Raw genomic sequence first — 20,469 nt, 5'->3', positions numbered from 1 at the left:
AGAACCAGTAGTTAGGGGAAAATAAATGTCCATGGTCAGACAGTGGCGACTGGGAGATCCCTATCCTTGTTTTCTTAGCCTGTCATTGAATACCAGCATACTAAAGTCTCAGAACTGCATAGTGCTCTTGAGACCTAGCTGACTTCTTTCAGCTTGGTATTTCTGTTTTGCTGACATTAAGAGCTGCCTTCCATCAGTGCACAAATGTGTTTTTGAACAAGTATGTAAAATGCCCTGACAAGTGCTAAATTCAGGCATATGTTCATATGGTTATACATATCTGAGAGTGTGGGGCAGGTGGGCATTTGGGTAACCTTGCTGGATGCAGTGATCTCCACATTGCCTCCTAGTGGGTGTGGAGAAGATGGCCATGTGAAGGAGCAAGGAAGGATATCCACAGAGGAAAAACAGTCTTGAGCTCAGACACGGAGAACCTCAAGGCCCATTTATCAAACCTAGGCAAGTGAGTTTGTAAGCTTCAAGCAGGAAGAGAAAGGGAAATGGTTGAAGTCCTCTCTCTCTCTCTCTCTCTCTCTCTCTCTCTCTCTCTCTCTCTCTTTCATCTTACTCATTTTTAAAAAGGACAGAAAGCAGTGTGTGACCCTTGAAGTTGAAAGTTTTTAGGAGCTGCTGATTGTTCTGTGCAGGAGGCCTGGTCCTCTGTCTGGTCTGCTCCAATGGCTCAGCTATCTGTCTGGACCTCTCTCCTCTGACTGTTTCACACTCCTAGAAGCCCTCTCTAGGAAGAGCAGGCAGAGCCGCACATGTATGATTCTACTGTATCAATTGGCTCCTGCCTTCCTGAAAGTTGGTTCTTCCTAATACTCATGGCTCTGCTGACACAGCATGGCTCTTTTTGTCTTCTTATTGTTTCATAGTATTCTCCTACTGACACCCCACTTTTTCCTGCATTTTCTTTTAGACTCACTTAGATCTGACTTTTGCATAATTAGAGGCCTTCACATTTATCTGTGAAAAGGTATGTTCATGCACAGCAGAACTCAGGGACCAGGAGCTCCTGAGACTCCAGGGGTGGGAGCTAAAGGTCCTGTGTGGGAAGAAAGTGTCACAGACTCTTTGGCCCCCTCTTGTGCACCTTCCTATGCCACGTAAGACAATAAATTTCACAAAGCTTAGCTTTGTGTCACTGTTACTAGGTGACTCATGAAAGAACCTCTCCCTAGTCACAGTGCCAGAGGGTTTCTGTTATTTTCAGTTTTCTAAAAAGTATGCCATTAACTATTTTAGAAATAAAGAGAAGGAGGCTGGAGAGTTGCTAGCTTCAAGCCACTCAGTTGGTCAGGGACGAGGCCATTATTTACATGGAAGTTGCAGGTGCAAAGCTCACACTTCCATATACAATTCCAACAAGTGTTCTAATTGCTGAAGTGGATTTTCTGGGAATTTTTTGCTTGCTTTGGCGGATGCATTAAGATTTTGTGGGATCTTTTAAAAGTACAGATACTAGAAGCCCACTTCATAACTGCTGATGAGAAGTCAGAGCTGAGGCCCAGTGATTTGAGTTCTCCAAAACTCTCAGGGGACTTCAAGCTGGAGGCTGGTGATAGGGGCTCTAGCTCAGAGTTTTTGTTTCAGTCGCTGAGGGTGGAGCCTGAGCAGGTATGTTTCTTAAAGTTTTCAAGTGATTCTCAGGGATGGCAAGGATGGAGGTGTTGCACTTGCTGTTGTAACACTGGTCTAATAGAGCAGATGGAAAATGAGCGGCTAAAATAGTGAGAACACAGGAGCTCGGGGAAAATAGGTTTAATGCTCCCAGCTTCCCTCTGTTTCTGCTCTTCCTGATTTCCGCCCCTCTTCCTTTCTTCCACTTTTGCCCATGAGGTTTGTTTTGGTTATCACCAAACACTTTTGTTAGCCAATAGGAAAAGAGATACATTGGGATAGTATTTGGGCTTAATCATCTGGTATCAGTTGTTAGCACTATGCTGGCCTGCACAGGGTCCTCACCTGCAGCCACTAAGAGCATTCCCTGCATACATGCGCTTACTAACATTCAGGCAAGTATGCTAGCCAGCCCCGGGTCCTATGACTGCTACTTCCTTATGTAGTCTCTGTGCAAGGGCTACATCTCTACGTGGTCTCTCTGCGCATGCGCTAAGCCCCCTTTAAACGTGAACTCTACCTGTCCCTATTTCTCTTTCCTGCCCTTTCTCTCCAGGTGTGCACCTTTCCCCTTCTCTTTTCTCAATAAACCTTCTAGGAGTCCGTGGGATGGTGTGAATCCTCACCACCCCTAAACCACATCAGTTCCCAGGTTTACTACTTACCAAGCTGTAAGCTGTTCCTCCAGATGAAGAGTTGAGCTTCTATTAGCTGCCTCCAAGGTTTAATAACCTGGACTTCATTTATCTTCTCTCCTTTTACTCACTGTATCAGATTTAAAGGCTTCATGCTCATTCCTTTAAAAAAAAAAAAAAACATTTGTTTATGTGTATGAGTGTTTCCCCTTCATGTATGTCTGTTCACTGAATGTATGCCTGGACCTGAGGAAGCCAGAGACAAGGTGTCCAGTTCCCCCATCCGACTTATAAAAGACACTTTGGGACTCCTATTTACCCCTGAGGAGGACAGAAAGATCATCCAAATTCCCATTCTTTATCTTAGAAATGGTTCACTGAAATAATTATTGTCACAAATCAATTAGAATAAAGCGTGTATGATCCAAACTATAAAATTTTGTCCTTGTCCTGCACCCTGAACTCTGTCTATTCTTTATCTGAACCTAAGTCAGCTCACAGCCCTGTGCTAGTCAGAGCTCTCAAAGAACAGAAGCAGGGGTGTGGGTGTGTGTGGCAGGGGTGACGGGGGGCTTACTATAAGGAATTATCCCATGCGATTCTGGAGGCTAGCAAGTCCCTGGAGTTGCCGGTTTAGGGCCAGCCCACATGGAAAGGCCTGGGGATCAGGGATCTCATCCTGTAGCTCCCGTACAGTGTCAGCAGACTCCAGTGAGACGCAGAAAGAACAGTGCTTCATGTCCAGAGGCCTGAAAAACGCTAACCAGTTGGAAGGCCACCACCAGGCAGGGAGTATGTCTTCTTCTGGGAAGTGTAAATCTCCTCAGGTCTTCACTGATTAATTGAAAAAGGCCCATTTACACCTCAGGTGTGAACATAAGACTCACCCAAAAATACCTCACAGGAATACTCAGAATATTGTTTGATCAAATATCTAGACACCATGTGCGCAACCAAGTTTCTCAGTTCCTCCCTGATAGGAGGCTGACTAGTATGAATCATCCTCACTAGCCCATTGCACGACTCTCTCCCCTCATCTCTTAGCCTGTCTATTCCTTTCTGTGAGGGTCAGCTTTCTACTCCAGGGAAACACACCTAAGATAAGCCAAAGAAAGAGAGATTTAATCTGGCTCACAGTTTCAAAGAGGTCAGTGCACAGTTGTTTGATTGTGGTTTTGGGTTAAGTGGCAACATAAAACATTGTGGTAGGAAGTGTGTGATAGAACACAGAGAGCAGAAGGGGCCATTATTACCTTTACATCCATACCTAGAAAACCTAACTTCCTTCTACCACACCTTCAGACAGCATCAGAGGCTGGTGACCAAGAATATGAGCCTTTGGAGACCATTGAAGATCTAAACCTTAGTACTCGCTGTGAAAAGAGAGACCCTTTACCTAACCTTGAGATCTCATGGTCAGATTACCCCTTCTCCCTTATAGTGTATTTTGGAATAAAGTCTGTTCTGAGTGGATTGCTTTTGCTTTTAATTTGACAGAAAAAAAGTTAAATATCCATTTCTCAGACATGGTAAAATAATATGGCATATCCAAATCTTAGAGTATGATAAATATGCTCTCTCTTTCCCTCCCTCCCTCCCTCCCTCCCCTCCTCCCCCTGTGTGTTATGTACATGTTTTTGTATGAGTGTGTGAGCACATATATGTGCACATAGACATGTAACAGGTAAAAAATATCTTCTCATTCTCTCTCTGCCTTATTTTTTGAGCGTGAATCTGGAGCTCACCAAGAATCTAGACTGTCTGGCAAACAAGCCCAGAGGTTCTTCCTTTCTCTGTTCCATAGCACTGAGATTATAGATGTGCACACTGTCACTGCTAGTCCTTTCTTTAAAATCTGGTGGTGATCAAACTTACTTCATGATTGCCCAGTAATCGCTTTACCAACCAAGTCATCTTTATAGCACCAATGTGATACATTTTCTAAAGGAAAATGTGATACTCGCTGATGAGGAAAGACATCTGTTGAGCTTAAAACACAGACTTGAAGGTTGTATAAACATATTAACTCTTCTATGTAGACTTGATAAGGAATATCTTAATATTTTGGGAGAACACTAATATTTTGGAAGAGAATTGTGTGGTACTTTCTCATATTCTATTTCTAGTTATCTTTGTGAGAGGAACATTTAAAGGGAAGGAATTTTTCTGTTTTAATTCTTTTTTTTTTTTTTTTGTTTTTTTTGTTTTTTTGTTTTTTCGAGACAGGGTTTCTCTGTGTAGCTTTGCGCCTTTCCTGGAACTCGCTTTGGAGACCAGGCTGGCCTCGAACTCACAGAGATCCGCCTGGCTCTGCCTCCCAAGTGCTGGGATTAAAGGCGTGCGCCACCACCGCCCGGCCTTTATGTTTGTATTGTCTATAATGAAGTCTTACTGCCTCTAACTTCATGTTCTGTACATTTGCCTTTTAAAAGTTAGTTCTGCTGTTATGCTAGGGCTTGGCTGACTGCTCTTGTGGGTGTCCAACCTTGAGTTCCTCCCAGAGGATGTACAACCCCAAATAGTGACTCTTAGCTCCTTTCCCCTCCCCTCCCCTTGTCATCCTCTTCTCCTCCTCCTCCTCTTCTTCCTCCTTCTCCTCCTCCTTCCTCTCTCTCTCTTCTTCTTCTTCTCTCTCTCTCTCTCTCTCTCTCTCTCTCTCTCCTCCCTCCTCTAGCCTGATGGACCCCCAAAGCCCAGTGGAGTCTGGAGCTGATTGTTGCTGTATTCAGTGCTTCCTCTGGAGTCCTTCTTGTGGCCTGGGTAAATGGGCAGAGTGGCTGATGACTCTTCTGGGCTTTGAGACCATTGTCTTCCATCATTTTGCCTAAAATCTGTTTGGTTTCCCACATCCTCTGTCAAAGGGTGAGACTTTTAAAATGAATATATTAGATTTAGTTTCATTTATAAAGTTTGAACTTTCCAGTTCTTATTACTGGCCATTTTCCCCAAAATTTATATGCCACCCGCATCACAGGTAACCCCAGAGATAGTTTAAATGCTGTGAAGTTACAGCATTACTCTGGTGATATTTTGTTTGTGCTAAAATGTGGTGATATTTTTTATTTGTATGTTAATAAATGAAGCATGCCTGGAGATCGGGGTGGGGGGGGAGGCCAGCCATTTTTAAGTAAACATAGAAGTCAGGCAGTGGTAGCACACACCCTTAATCTGATCACTTGGCAGGCAGGGTCTCTGTGTATTCAAGGACACATTAGGGAACAGCCAAGCGTGGTGACACACGCCTTTAATCCCAGTACCAACCATAGAGACCTGGAGGTCTGTACAGACAGTCAGTGACAAGGAAGTGAGGTAGCTGGGCTAAGAGCCAATGGGAGGGAAGAACAGCAAGGCAATAAAAGCATGGGTAAGACAGGAAGTAGCTCACCTTTTGGTAGCTGCAGAGCTGGAGAGGTAAGGTTGGTGGCTTTCCCTATTTCCCTGATCTCTAAGGCTTTTACCCCTATATTTAGCTCCATGTTTTTCATTTAATAAGATAATTTAGAAAATCAGCTACACATTATTTCAGAGTCTTCTTTGTTACATTCCCATGGACTCATAGATTTGACCCCAATATTTTGATTAAATGCTGACTTGGCCAATCCTCCCTCTGTACTGGAGGGCAGATGCTCTTTACCTGGAGTATGGTCCCTGTCTTCTGCTTTTCCTTTCCACTGTCTGCAGAAGCCTAATAGAGGGTCTTTTTACACCCCAAATCAGTGTTCCTTCTCTAATGTCTCCAGATGGACAGTCAGATGGCACAAGTCAGGTTCTCAGGTTCTAGAATTGAACCTCAGGGTCTTAGCCCGAGTCTGAATCCTTGGGATGGGAGAGATAATGCCTACATCAGCCTTCAGGCATTTCCCTCTCTACTTAAGCAGAGCAGAATTGCACTATGGCTCCAGAGGCTTCCATTCCTGGGAGGAAGGATTCTGGTTGTTGGAGAAAAAGGTTAAAAACTACATTCATAGTCAATTTCTTCATATAATTGACTTGTTTCTGGATTCTGATGAAATCTAAATAAGTAAAGAACTGACTGTCAGGAGAACTAAACAATGGCAAGGTTGGCACTTTTGTCTTTATGTTCAATATTTATTTACAGCCTGCCTTTTGAAACATGATGGCTGTTACATTCAAGCAAGTTTTGTAACAACAGCTTCTCTTGGTGCCCTGTGTGCTCTGAGTCCCCTTTGTCTTATTCATACATCTGCACTATGCTTAAGGAGTTCACATTAAGCCTCTCATGTCTCCAATACTGTTTCTGTGCTGTTGAGTTTTGCCAACTAAGCTTGACTGAAGAGAGACACATTGTTGTCTACTTTTCATCACCTGTCCAGTAAAATGGTTGGTTGTCAGGACAACAGCATAGAAAGTAGGTCATTGATAACCACATGGATTCTTTAAACAAACAAACTTGACCGGGGAAAATTCCAGCATATGATTGAGATAAAGGTTAAAGAAGAGGAAAAGTTCCAGACACACCCTTCCTCTTACAAACTTGGCATTTCTTTGTAAGAATCAGTTGCCACTGGGGTTGCTTATGAATGTATTGACTGTGCTGAGAAAACACATAGTCTGTGTTGAACAGTAGGCTTGTCATAACACACACACACACACACACACACACACACACACACACACACACACACTTCATTCTTGATGGAAAACCTGAGGGATAAGTAGGCACTTTGTTCCCCCATAGTCATAGTATCAGACACAAGAAGCACCCAAGACAATTGTAGGGATAAGTGCTTTGCATCTTGATAGTGGCCCTTATAGACAGGTTTTATGATGTTTATCTACAAAGACTCTGAGTTTAGAGGGCTCGAGGCTCTGAAAGTTGGGGCATGGAAGCAAAGCCAGATCAAACTGACTGCTGAAATCACCGTCTTCATAACAGCACTCTGGCTCCCTGTCAAAAATGTGAGGAGTAGGGCTTTAAAAAGAGCACTTCTAAGATGAAATATATGCTTTTCAAAACAATAGCAGAAAGCCTTTTCAGGGGTAAAATAGTTGGGAAAAAAAGAAATAATATGTAATTTAGTGTTCATTGAAAATAAGCAATTAATCCTGCCCTCTGGGGGTGAATTTAGTCTAGCTTATTTGCACATGAAAGTACAAGACTGACTTCCTCTCTATGAAAGTAAGACATCTGGTTGGAAAGTGAAAAATTTGGTCAATTACCTGAATCGTGTTTGGTCTACATGATAGAAAAGCCCCAGATGTCTTGAAACCACCAGATGTTTGGCCTTGTGCAGTTCCCACCAGCCCTGCTGACTGGCCCTCTCCTGTGAGAGTTGCTGCTTGGCGTCCCGTCAAACCAGCCATTGTTAGGAGGTTGGTATCCTCTGTGAACCAGGAGTTTGCAAACAGAAGTCTAGACTGCTCACCCACACTGGCCCCTGACAAAGTGCTCACTGGGCTATGTAGAGTCAGCAAATGGGATCACCAATGGGAACACAGTTATTTTAAAAGAATATCCTTTATTTTGAGATAAATCATCTTTCTGTCTTTTTTAGTGATCAATCTGTCCAATAATGTTTGTAAATTGTTTATAAAATCAAGTATTGGTTTTTTTTGTTGTTTGTAAAATCTATTGTTTGTAAAAACAAGTCACTGGGACAAAAGTTTAAAATGGAGATACCTAGGTCTGTCTGTAGTTTCTTTATATAACTCTGACTGAACTGTGAAGCAACAAATCAAAGTAGTGAAACCCCCGTTTCAAACCATGTAGTGCCTGGAGCAAAAAATGGCAGCTAAAGCCATTCTTTCCAGAATCTGCCTTTTCTTAGGTGTGGCCTACTCCCCATGGATGAACTGTTACATAGCTCTAGAAAGCCATAGTCATTGGACAGTCCAGTGTTTTGCTGACAAAATAACAATATTTCCTTTTGAAACCAGCATTTAGTGCTTAAAATAACTCCAAAGATAACACTTTCTACACTCATTCTTAAAACATTTCATTCTAAAGACATACCATAGAGAGACAAACTGAATTTCATCACTGTGAACATTTTAACACCTTTGATGGTTTCTGCAGCTTGTGCTTATGACCCTAAAAGCATTTATCTCATCATGCACTAACATCATAGAACCTCAAGCTTTTCAGACTTAGCCAGAATGAACTATGTGACCTCCTTGTGCTATTCAGTATCTAACATGCCAGGCACAGGGAGTTGTGATAACTGTATTACTATCTCACATTAGTTGGTCTTTTGTTGTGTGTGTGTGATGTCAGCAAATATGCTTCCTTCGCATTATCTTGATGAATTATCATGACCACTCTGGGAGAAAAATTGCATTATTTTAGCATTCTTATAAGCATGGAAGTTTGCAAGAGAAAGCAATCCCTTGCACGAGGTCATAAACCCTGAGAATAGTAAGGCCATGGACTCCATCAAAACCTGGGTATTACCTAACCTGAACTCCACAAGTTATTCTAACCTGCCTGCCTGGGACAATACAGTTGAAAGAGCCTTGCCCTCCAGCCATTATCATTGAAATTAGAAGAGTTAGGTGCAAGGAAAACAGCCTTTGTGTATGAAGAACAGAATGATGTAATTCCAGACACCATGCTGTGGGGTTCTAGAGGAAAGAGGGATTAATTAGGATCTACCTAGGGAAGGGTTTTAGGAGGTAGCCTTAGGCTAGGGGAGAGCAAAATAGGTCATCAGCAATTATCTAGAGAATTAGGTCATTGTGAGTGTCAGAGCTGATGATTTCTAGCTAAAAAGACTACGGCTATGCCCTGAATAGTTCAGAACTGCCTCCCGCACCTCTGGAATCTATTGAATTTTGCCAGCTATTCTAGACTCCATGTGACTTATGTCCCTGGCTTAGATGAGCTTCCTTCTTCATGTTGGGGAGGGAACAGAGTGGTATATGTAACAGTGAGTATAGAAAGTTGACGAAGCCTTTTGATTTGGGAACCCTGTGTTTAGTCTGGACTCTGCTTTTATAACTGCTTAACCCCTAGAGAGCTGGTTCCCCATCTGGCTTCCTGGTCTCTAAGGGCCAGTCTGGGAAAGGAGAAGGTAGAGTGTTTCAGCATGTTAGAATTTTATGGCCCTTGTGATTTTGTTCTAATATGCAGCCTTTCAGGGGTGCCTTGCTTTTCTGTCCACTGCAGTTCATACCTAACCTGTTCTCCCAAATTGCATGGCAGGTTGGGAAAATCCCAGGCTTTAGAGTCAAACATTTGAATCCTGATGCTGATCTAGTCCTTGAATGAAATCCTTCACTTTTACTCCATAGGTAACTGAACAAATTTTGAAATTGTTTTGTGCTTTTGTTTCTAGTCTATAATATAATAAACTCTAATATTTAGACTCTTAAGTTACAAAACCTAATTCTATTGCTTTCCAAAAGAATTTGCCTGTCACTGACTTGTTACTTGGATGGAAAATTATACCAACAGAAATGTTCCAAGAATAGTTACCACAGGCTCATAGACTTGAGTAATTACCTGTTGAAATACAAGTTGTATATACTGCTCTTCAGCTCACTGACCTATTGCAGTAACTAGTTGCTAATTGGACTCTTGGAACAAGCTTGTCCAGCTGAGAGGACTTAGAGCTGTATTCTTCAAGAGCATGGGATTTGTAGTCTCTTGTTGGCATAGCCTTCTTTGTGCCTAGGGAGTGGTGGCAGCATGCTGCGTGCCATTGGCTGGATATGTGCATTGCCCTTGATGTGCTCCATTGCCCTGAGTTAGAGATGTCTGAGTGGAGCACTGGTGGGATTACAGTAGGTGCTTTACCTTGATAGCATCCAGGATTAAGAATTAAATTTATTGCTCTTCTCTTTAGTATCTTTCTACTGATACTCAGCATATGTGGGCATGTATAGGCGTGCAACTTTAACCTTTTTGTCCAAGTTGGCTGATCTGCCTCTTACAGTCTCTTTTTTAAAAAAGTATAAATTTTATTAAGACATTAATTTGGATATATTTTTTTATACACTTGGGAATGAGGGAAAACAAATGCAAAGAGAAATAAAATAGCTGTGAACTATTCTCTTTCTACTAGGAGACATAGATAGAACCTAGCATAGGGAAACAACATGTAAGGGTTATTCAAAAGTGGATTTAAAGTATAGGGTGTGTGGTGGTTTGAATAGGTATGGCTCCCATAGACTCATGTGTTTGAGTGCTTGGTCTGTAGGGAGTGGCGCTATTATAAAGTGTGGCCTTGTTGGAATAGGTGTGGCCTTGTTGGAGGAAGTGGGTCACTGTGGGGGTGGGCTTTGAGGTCTCATATATGTTCAAGCCATACCCAGAGTAGGACAGTTTACTTCCTGTTGCCTGCCAGTCAAGATGTAGAACTCTCAGCTACTTCTCCAGCACCATGTGTGCTCGCACACTGCCTTGCTTCCCATCGTGATGATAATGGACTAAACCTCTGAAACTGTAAGCCAGCCCCAATTAAATGTTTTCCTTTATAAAAATTGTCATTGTAGCTGTGTCTCTTCACAGCAATAGAAACCCTAACTAAGACAGGGTGTGTTTATATATTAATACCAAGTGTAGATCGGAGTACAAAGTCAAGGATCTTAGTACTTATCAAATAGTCCAAACCATGGAGTACTTATAAGATGTATTAAGTAACAGATATAATTCAGAAGTGGTATTAGAAAGGACTGGTATCTGCTACAAAGATCTCCTCTATCTTCATCCTTGATATATATTCTACTCTGGGACAGTGCATGGCACCCAGTAGATGTCTATTCACCATTTCTTTGTGAGTGATAAAGAATATCCTACAGTTGGGTGTGAAATTAGTAATGGAAATGGAATTTAATTTCTAGTTACAATGACATGATTTCTAGGAGGCATATAAGAAGCTGTCCTTAAACAATCGGCACAAAAGTGCTAGATTTGGGTTTCTTAGGAATTCTCTAGCTGATTGAATCATTCTATACAAATGTAGCTCCATTTCAGGAGCCAGAACTACTGGAATCTTCTTGGCCATCTTTTACCAGTTCTACCAGATCTAGAAAATCCCCAGAGCTGACCTATCCCTGTGATCTGAGTCTGGCTAGATCTTAACATTCTCTGGAGCCATCCAAGTATGTTCCATGTCTGTGTGAGACACCATACTTATCAACTGCCACTGAATGTTTTTTCAGTATCTCCAGCATAGTGTTTGAGAATCGTATGTTCTCAGTTATGTTTTCACTTTTGAATCAGATTGAAAGTAGTAGGTTGTTGGAAAGAATTCCAGGACTCTCTCCACTGGCAGGGCAAAATGTCCTTTAGCACAGTCTTGGACACAATCTGGGTGACCTGTTAGCTTTGCCCAACCGAGCTGGTACTAGCATTCCATAGCCAAGCACAAGGAAGCAGGGTCCCATGCCACCCACGCCCAAACCTCTCTGACATTTCCGTGGGCCTGGAGCCAACTCCCCCCATGTGTTTCATCTCCCTCTCAGAATACAAAGGAACACTGAACCTTCCAGTTAATTCAACACCCTCCCCCCTTCCTGGAGAGGGTAACAGTTCTGTTGACCATTATAATGCATCTTCTGTCTCCCAGCAATCCACAGAGTCATTAATTTCTGCTGCTGACATCAGGAAAGAGGATTATGTGTGTGTCTGAAACTGTTCCCAGAGTGCTCATTAGTCATAGATAATTGAAAAACTGGTAGGGGAAGGTTTGGTGTAATAAGAGCCCCTGCTTGAGAAGAGGGACTGCAGCCACCCGATAATTGTAGGCTCCAGCTTTGACCACTCAGGCCAAATCTGTCCATTCAGATGGGAATTCATAGAGCCCAGGAGTCCTCAGGGCCATCTGACATCCCAAGGTGAGCATGTATACACAGCCAGATCAGAGCATAGGTGAATTGCACATGGATTTCTCTCCTGTCTTCAGCCTGAGGAACAGAACTTGGAAACAATGAAGGGAATCTGCTTTCATTTTGTTTTTATTTAAACTTAAGCTAACTTGGTCTGATTTAAACAAATAAATAAGGTCGAGATGTGGAAGCCACACAAATGGTTCAGTAGAATACTTCACAATACATCCTCATCTGTGCTGTAACAGTAATCAGTGTTTTTTTTCCAGAGAATTTCTGGAAGTATATCTGCATAAATGTTTGTAGTCTTTAAAAGGACCACAGATGTGATCATCAGATGAGCACTATCCTACATCCTGGCTTGTCCCTTAGTTTATCTTAGACTTTCTCCTAGATTCATACCTTAATTCTTCCTCATGTATTTTAATGACTATATAGGATTCTGCTGGATAGGTGTGTGTTTTGTTTGTTTGTTTGCTTTCTTTTTTAAATATCAGACCAGAAGAGAAACATGTTAAAAACTATTATACAAGAAATGTTTGTTCAAAGAAGAACAATAGAACCCATAGATTAATAGAAAGCACATATTCACCCACACTCCCATTGGAAACATTTCCTGTGTTTTACCTCCTAGGAATGTAGTTTTATAAATTCATCTACCTCCATTGTTATTTTTACAGTGAAGTCATATTCTGCATAATAGCTTGCAGCCTGCATTTTTCACTTGTTTGGGTGTTTGAAAGATAAAATGTTTCCTGTGCTAGCCTTTCTTCACACTGTAGGTTTATCTTTTTTAAAACCAAATTTGAGTGTCAAGAGTGGGTAGGTTCTCACTGCTTTGCTGCATGCAGCCCTATGTTGCCTCTCTCATAGGCTGCTCCTATTCCCCATTCTTTCCCCAGTACCCATTTCGCTAATAGACTGGCTACCTCAACTCCTGGCCCCTCTGGGCTCCCTACTGTAGTTGGAAGTTTTCCTGAATCCCTCCTGGTCCGCAGCCACTCAGACCCAACTAAACACACAGAGGCTTATATTAATTATGAACTGTTTGGCCATTAGCTCAGGCTTGTTACTGACTAGCTCTTACATTTAAATTAACCCATTATTCTTATTTAGCCATGTGGCTTGGTACCTTTTCTCAGTTCTGCCTTCACATCTTTCTTCCTCTGTGTTTGGCTGGCGACTCCTTACTCTGCCTTCCTCTTTCCAGAATTCCTTTAGTCTCCTTGCCCCACCTATACTTCCTGCCTGGCTACTGGCCAATCAGTGTTTTATTAAACCAGTGTACAACAGCACCCAACAGTGAACCACCATTTGTTTTGATAGAGCCACTTCCTGGAACATTCTAATTCTAGTATGATAACAACTATTTTCCACCTTTGGAAGTCATTTCAACCCTTGCCCAGGTGTTATCTCTACTTTGAAGATTTAATCCATTTTCTGAGGCCAATGTAAGGGGCCCTCCTCACTTCCTTAGGCATATCATATGCATTCTACCTTTCTAATATCTTCTACACAGTTCAGTATCTTAATTTCCCATCATCTTAGTTCCAGACTTCAGTGTGAATCTTTTGAAGACTTAGGGGCCTCTTTCACTTATTTACCAACAAGAACTTGGCACGAGATAGGTGAAAACTGGTGTAGACCATCTTCTAAACATTGTTTCTAAAAGGTTTGTGAACCACACAAGTGAGTGGTTTTATGAAGCATAGAAGAAATTGCAGATGTGGAATCAGTGACATTTTGATTAGCTCTAGGAAGAGCAGTGCTGTGGGTTATTAAATTTTACGGTGAATGAAAACTTTTGGGAAAAGTTATCAGATGGCATCTAATAGTTCTAAACCCTCTAAGATGCTTCTGGCTGAGAAAATGAAGATATGGGCAATTTCTTTTCTCTCAATACATATTTCCACCTTCCTGTCTTATGCTATGTCCTTCTGGTTTGGATAAACAAAGTTCCTTCATGTTTGGGGTCAGAGAGATGATGCCTAAGGGCTGTGGTTCCAATTTAAGGAGGGATACTCATCGTGATGAACATTAATTTTTATTCCTAGATCACTAGCCTCAGAAGCCTGGCTCAGTGCCCTAGGCTGAATTCTTTAGGGACAAAGCTGAGACAGATGTGGAATGAATTATTGAATGAGAATGGTTATCTGCAAAAGTGGTAGACCCAGGTTCAAAATCACCTTGGCCAGCAAAGCAGAGTGTTGTAGGGTGAAGTGTAGACAAATTTCTAAATGGTCTCATTAAATAAAAAACATGGAGCTAGAAATTTGGGTTAAAGCCTTAGAGAGATCAGGGAAATACGGAAAGCCACCAGCTAACCTCACCTCACCAAAACCACAGCTTCCAAAGAGCAACTTCCTGTCTACCCAGGCTTTATATAACTTGCTTTTCATATATATATTCTATATACCTCTCATTGGTTCTTAGCCCAGCTACCTCACTTCCTCTTCCTCTACAGTTCTGTCACTGTCTGTCTGTCTATATAGACCTCCAAGTCTCTATGGTTGATACTGGGATTAAAGGTGCCTGTCACCAAGCTTGACTCTGTTCCCTAGTGTGGCCTTGAACACACAGAGACCCTGCCTGCTAAGGGATTGAGGGCGTGTGCTGCCTGACTTCTTTGTTTACTTAAAATGGCTGGCCTTTCCCCCCTCATCTCCAGGTAAGCTTTATTTATTAACACACAAATAAAATATCACCACATTTCCGCACAAATAAAGTATCGCCACAGTGAAGGGTACCTGCCAGCCTTCCTCCTCCTTCACAGAGTCACAGGACGGAGGCCACAGAGAAAGCATCTGTAGCTGAGGTTCCCCAGGGGACTTGAGGCTGGCAGCTGGCCACTGTCTGTACCCTCAATCTTTTTAACTAGTCAACTTTTCCTTTCTTGGTAAGGGAATTCAAGCCATGACATCTTCTCCTCCTCCATACTTCCTACATTAAAACTACCACCATGAGCAGTAATTTTTTTCTCCACAAAATCTCTCCTGTCTTTTCTGTTCCTTCATTCCAATTACTCTTACCTTAATGGCTCCTCTCTTTGATGACTGAAGAGCTTCACTGCTGTTTTCTTCCATAATATCAAGCATATCCTCTCCTAAAATGTTGCTAGAATAAGCATCTGAAAACACGAATCCAGCCACCACTCTCTCTTGCATCACCTCTTCAATGGGATCCGGTGACGTCAGTGCTGAGGCCCACGCACTGCAGTGTTATTGATGGCCTGCTTCTTTAAGCATCTCTGACCATCGCCTGCTGCTTCCAACCCTGCCTGTGCTCCACCCCCTTTACCCAGCCCTGGACCAATCACTCATGGTACTTCCATTCTGTCCTGGTTCTTGTTCAAGATGCTCTACCTATTGAGAGACCTCCCTGACTTGTGTACACTGACACCAGGTCTGCTGCTAGTCCAGGACTCTGCTCACAGTCATCTGCAGCCACCTTTCACAGGCCAGATTCATTCATTTACCAATGAAGCCTTTTTTTTCTAAATCTCCCCAGAGAAAAGAGGTCTTCCATGCTAATTGCACTCTTGTCTAAAACTGTCCATAAAAGTTACTCCTTTGAAGTTGTAGAGCTTGGAGATGAATCTCTACAGAGTCTCTATTTTTACTTTCTTATAAAAATCAAACCTAAAAATAACTCCGTAGGCAGGATCTCCAAATGGTGGTAGTTTTAAAATGTACAATAATGCTTGTTTTAGAAGTACTTCTCTTGATCCCCTCATTTATTCAAAGCATGTTTGAGGAAAATTCATGCTTTGATGTCATAGTGCAAGGTTTGATGTCAGAGGAGAAACTAAGGCCCACCTCCAACTCTTAAGCTATGTTGCTGCAGGACATTTACTGTTCTGGACATTTCAATGTCCTGGCATCTACCTGTGAGATGGGGACAAAATGGATACTATGTACCCTTCATCGATGTGTTAGCAAAATGGAGTGACAAAGGGCATACTATGGTCTTAGCACAGTGCAGAGATCAGAAGAGAGACTGTCCAGAATCTAGAGGACAGCTCTTCCGCAGTTCTTATGTCCTGGGAATTCAGCTCAGACAAGTAGTTAGCCTTCTTCTACCCTATGTTTGTGCATCTGAACCATGTTCACTAGACTAGCACAAGTCACTAGACAGCACATGACCAACACAGGGGACTTTAAACTCTTCTAGTCCTCAAGATAAAATAAAAAGAAAAAAATTAGATGAGTTCATTCTGATATGACTGATTTAACTTTATAGATAAAAAAAATATCATTTCAATATACAGTTGGTCCAGTAATTCTTTTTGCTGTGCTTAAGAATAAATCCAGGATCCCATCCACACTAGGCAAGCACAATATCACTGAACCACATCCCCCGACTGATATAAAATTAGTAGTGAGATACTTTACATTCACTTTTTCAGACTGAACGAATCTTTGGTGTATGTTCTGTATTTCTTACCAAACACAATTCAGACACTAGATTTCCACTGGAAATACTTTCTTTTCTTAAATGAATGCCGGAAAAGTAAATTTGCACACTCAGATTATTCCAAACACACTTTGTTTTTCAGAACACAAATTCAATGTGTTTTTAAAATTTAAATGTAAATTAATTAAAATCAGTATTGAGTGAAGAAGATCTAAAATCCACCACAGTGATGTCAGTCTTTTGGGCTAACCTATTTTAGAGTTAGTTATAGATAGTTTGTTTTAAATATATATACATATATATATATGTATATATATATAAATTTTGATGGGGTGCTTTATTTCCATTTAGAGGTGACTGTTAGAGCCATTTACCATCTTCATTTACCGCATGCGTGTGTGTGTGTGTGTGCGCGCGCACGCGCGCGCGATGCGCGTGCACACACTGAAAACCTAAAGGCACCTCTACCCAACCCTAGAGCTCCCTAAACAATTATAAGTGATGATTTCATGCTCAAAAAGTTCATAACACACATTTAGAATCCTAGAATCCTGAGGCTCAGTAGAGATTATAGCATACATATGGTCTAAGTCTTACACAGTCCCTGCAAGGCAGCAATACTTATAGAATATTTTTCAGAGTAGAAGGGGTCAGCCTCTGTTAAACACATGACAACAGAAAGATCATTTCATTTTCTTTTGCCTCTCATGGTTTTCTGTGTCCTTATCTTATCTTCCTAACTAGGTTGAAAACAAGAACTGCTTTTTACAGCCCGGCAGTGCCCACACAAAGCTAGACAATCAATAAATTATTAACCAAAGGCCTGCCTGACTGCAAGACTTCAAGGTCACTCGAAATATCAGGGTCACTGCATTGCAAAACTCTGAAGAATTGTTTCTGTGCAAGCAGTAGCCTCATAGAATCCCCCAAGGTTTCAACTGGACTATCTCAAAATGTAAGAAATTCTTTCTTGGAACAACATATTTCCTTCCCTTACCCTACAATAGGAAGCAACTACAGAAGTCACTTTTCTGCTTTTGGAGCATGTGTTTGCATGCATATCAAAGACATATACTAAGGTCACAAAATGAGCAAAGAGGTTTTTCATGGCTGTATGATTTCTGTCTCTGTGAAGTTGAGAAAATGCAGATAAGGGTGATGGAGCAAAAAGGTTCCCTTAAGAAAACCCTCTGTTCACTTCAGAGTATTGCAAACTGATGGGTGTTTGTTTTCTCTCATGTCTACCCAGGAAATCTCGTGCTGCCTCCTGGAACTTCTCTTGGAAGTGGACTCACACCAGAGGCAGCCAAAGAGCTAGGTCTTCCCTCGGGGATTGCTGTGGCAGCCTCACTCATTGACGCCCATGCAGGAGGACTAGGTAACCTCTTCTTCCCCGCCCAGCACCAGCTCTGTGGGTTCTCTGGGCAAACAGAATGGTACCAAGAACCCAGAATACTTCTTTCTATTTGCACAGCAAAGGTCAAGGGCTGATGATTCAAGGTGTAATAATGAAACGCCTTTATATACATAGGCATTTGAATAGAATTAGAAAACTTTTAATTAAAAATAAAATTTATAAACTATTAATTTCTTAATACATAATAATATGAAATTAATCTAGATAGTTCTCTAGCTTACTGAGCGACAACATATGTTCACTTCCATCTACAGTGTGTGATGGTAGAATACTTTCATGTATTCTTTTTTTACTAATGGTAGTGCAAAATCTTTATAAGCATAATATATTTATTTAATAAAATAGTTGGCCTTTTTTCCTAAATCCAATTACTTGATTGAAGCCTTGATTTAATTTCCTATATAACTTTCAAGTTTTCAGTTCTTGCATTTATTTATTCATTTTTCAAGAACCCATTGACTACTTTCCACACACTCTGGCATGGTGCTAAGGGATGGTGGATTTAAAACAGAGCCTGGGCTGGTGTTAGAACTCAGTGGTAAAGCACTTGCCCACTTTGTACAAGATGTGCAGTTCAGTTCTCAGCACCTCAAAACTACATAAGTGAAATGAAATAAAATAAAACAAAACCAAATTCTCCTCCCAAATTTTAATAGAAAACATACAACAACGCAAAGAACAATAGTTCAATGTGGTGATTCTGTTCTCGTCTCCGTCTCAACTGTACTGTCCTTCTTTGACTACTATGATTCTCAGGTTCTCTCAATTTTACTACAGTCATATATTTTCCCTATCTTTTCAGTACAGCAGCATTTGTTTCAAATTATGGCTTGTAATCTGTAAGACAAATGTACCAAGCTATGACATTGAATTTCCATAATAGAATGGTATAAAGTAGAACAGAACAGAGCAGAACACAGCAGAGTGTGTGTCTTGCACAGTACGGGTAAATACTGTGTTGTTAGCCTATGTTTCTGCTTGTGAGTATTATGTATGTGTATACCAGGCCATGGCTAAAATGAATTTCTTGTAATGGATTAAGGTCACAAAACTTTAGTCAAGTCTGTTGACACACATGTGTCATTTCAGCTACTTGAGAGATGAGGCAAGAATTCAGCCAGTTGAGTGGCATAGTAAGACTCCAATTCTTAATTGCTGAGTCATACTTTACCTTAGAGTAGCTGTTCTTACAAACTACCCTTTCATGGTGTTGCCTAAGACCAATGGAAAATACAGATATTTATATTATAATTCCTAACAGTAGCAAAGTTACATTTATAAAGTAGCAATGAAAATAATTTCATGGTTGTGTGTCACCATAATGTGAAGAACTGTATTAAAGGGTTAGGAAGCATTAGGCAGGTTGAGAATCACTGCCTTTAAGTCAAGAGCTGTCTCTTAAGGACTTGCATAGGTTGTTTTTCCAGATCTCATTCCATTACATCTCTGTCTTGGCATATGTGTTATCTGCCTAGAAATGACTGTTATAATCTCAACCTACTTTATACTGCAGTAGCAGCATCCCTGAGGCCACAGATACCGAGAATATAGATTTATTCTTACAGTTCTGTAGCCTGGAAGTCCAAGGTCAAGAGACTCACATGTAGTAAAGTTCTGTCTGTGTTAGAAGGTGGAAGGGCAAGTGAACGTTTTTGCACATGAATGAGAAAGGGGGTTGCTTTCATTGGGAATCCTCTCCATTAATATATAACCCACCCCTACCATATTGAACACCTCTTACAGCTCCCACCTCTCAGCATTGTCACAAATGGGGAGGCTTTCCAGGTAGGTAACCCCCTCCAATTTGAAGGTCAATGAAGGCTTTCTCCTTTACAGGGTGTTCAGTGGAGCAGTCAGATTTAAAAATTCTGTAAATTGTGCTTCTTTTTGTCGTATTTATTTATTTGAAGAAATGAACACATTGTGTTATAATTTTATGATTGATCTGATTGTCTTTTCTACCAGACCGAGAATTTCTTGAGAACAAGGACACATTGTTATTCATCTCATATTCCTAGTGGTGAACACTGTATTGTATTTTATAGGTTGCTGATCCATGCATTGAGTAAAGTCACATTAAACTTTAGAGGGAAGGTTAACCTGTTTCCTGATGTGTGGCATAGATGACACTCATCAGTCTAAGAGCTCTGCCCCTGTTCGTCTTTCTGTTCTCAGGCTCTGGCCCAGAGAGAGAATAAACAACAGGACTGCACATGGGATAGCAGGGTGACTCGTGGTGTGGCTCTGACCACAGGCAAGGTTGTTTCTCGCCAACACTTCCCAGTGTGAGCAGTGCTTCTGGGTAGAATGTCATGCTTTGAAGCACAGGCACAGACAGAGCTGGAGGTGTAGACAGACATGGAGTGTTCTTGTCTCATAGTTACCCTGACTGCGCAGATCATGGAGGTGCTCAGGGAAACTTTCTTCATCATCTTTTGCAATTTTCCCTAGGGTGACAGTCTCAACCATTTGCCTCACCCAGGTGACAAACACTTGGCGGGGGCCACTGTGTGCCACAGGGAAGAGGGCCTTGTATTGGGGAGCTGCAGGCACCATGGGTTTCCTTGTCAGCTTCCCTGGCCTCCCTAAGGA

At 41.5% G+C, this 20,469-nt stretch overlaps 1 protein-coding gene and 1 long non-coding RNA gene across 17 annotated transcripts in view; one reads left to right on the top strand and one right to left on the bottom strand.

The window, feature by feature from the left end:
• LOC128096075 (uncharacterized) overlaps nucleotides 1–15,363 on the bottom strand; it is a 30,599-nt gene extending 15,236 nt beyond the window's left edge. Inside the window, exons 1-2 of one of the 2 annotated variants that reach the window (XR_008213522.1) lie at nucleotides 15,077–15,363; nucleotides 2,289–2,420 (exon numbers count right to left, since the gene is read on the bottom strand). This is a non-coding gene — a long non-coding RNA (uncharacterized LOC128096075). The remainder of the gene's footprint in view (nucleotides 1–2,288; nucleotides 2,421–15,076) is intronic. The other variant, XR_008213523.1, reaches the window with a different exon arrangement.
• The window catches only part of Fggy (FGGY carbohydrate kinase domain containing), a 420,639-nt gene that overhangs the window by 183,256 nt on the left and 216,914 nt on the right, over nucleotides 1–20,469 (top strand). For 14 of the 15 annotated variants that reach the window (XM_052715209.1, XM_052715201.1, XM_052715206.1 and 11 more), the window contains one exon: nucleotides 17,710–17,838. The exons of the other annotated variant lie outside the window; for it this stretch is intronic. In XM_052715209.1, coding sequence (XP_052571169.1) covers nucleotides 17,710–17,838 — 129 coding nt within the window. The remainder of the gene's footprint in view (nucleotides 1–17,709; nucleotides 17,839–20,469) is intronic. 15 annotated transcript variants of the gene reach the window in all.

Source organism: Peromyscus californicus, unplaced genomic scaffold (genome assembly GCF_007827085.1).
Source record: "Peromyscus californicus insignis strain IS unplaced genomic scaffold, ASM782708v3 Scaffold_5__1_contigs__length_169319896, whole genome shotgun sequence".
Classification (NCBI taxonomy): Eukaryota; Metazoa; Chordata; class Mammalia; order Rodentia; family Cricetidae; genus Peromyscus; species Peromyscus californicus.
Note: the sequence above shows the minus strand (reverse complement) of the source record. Positions and strands in the feature narration are given on the sequence as shown.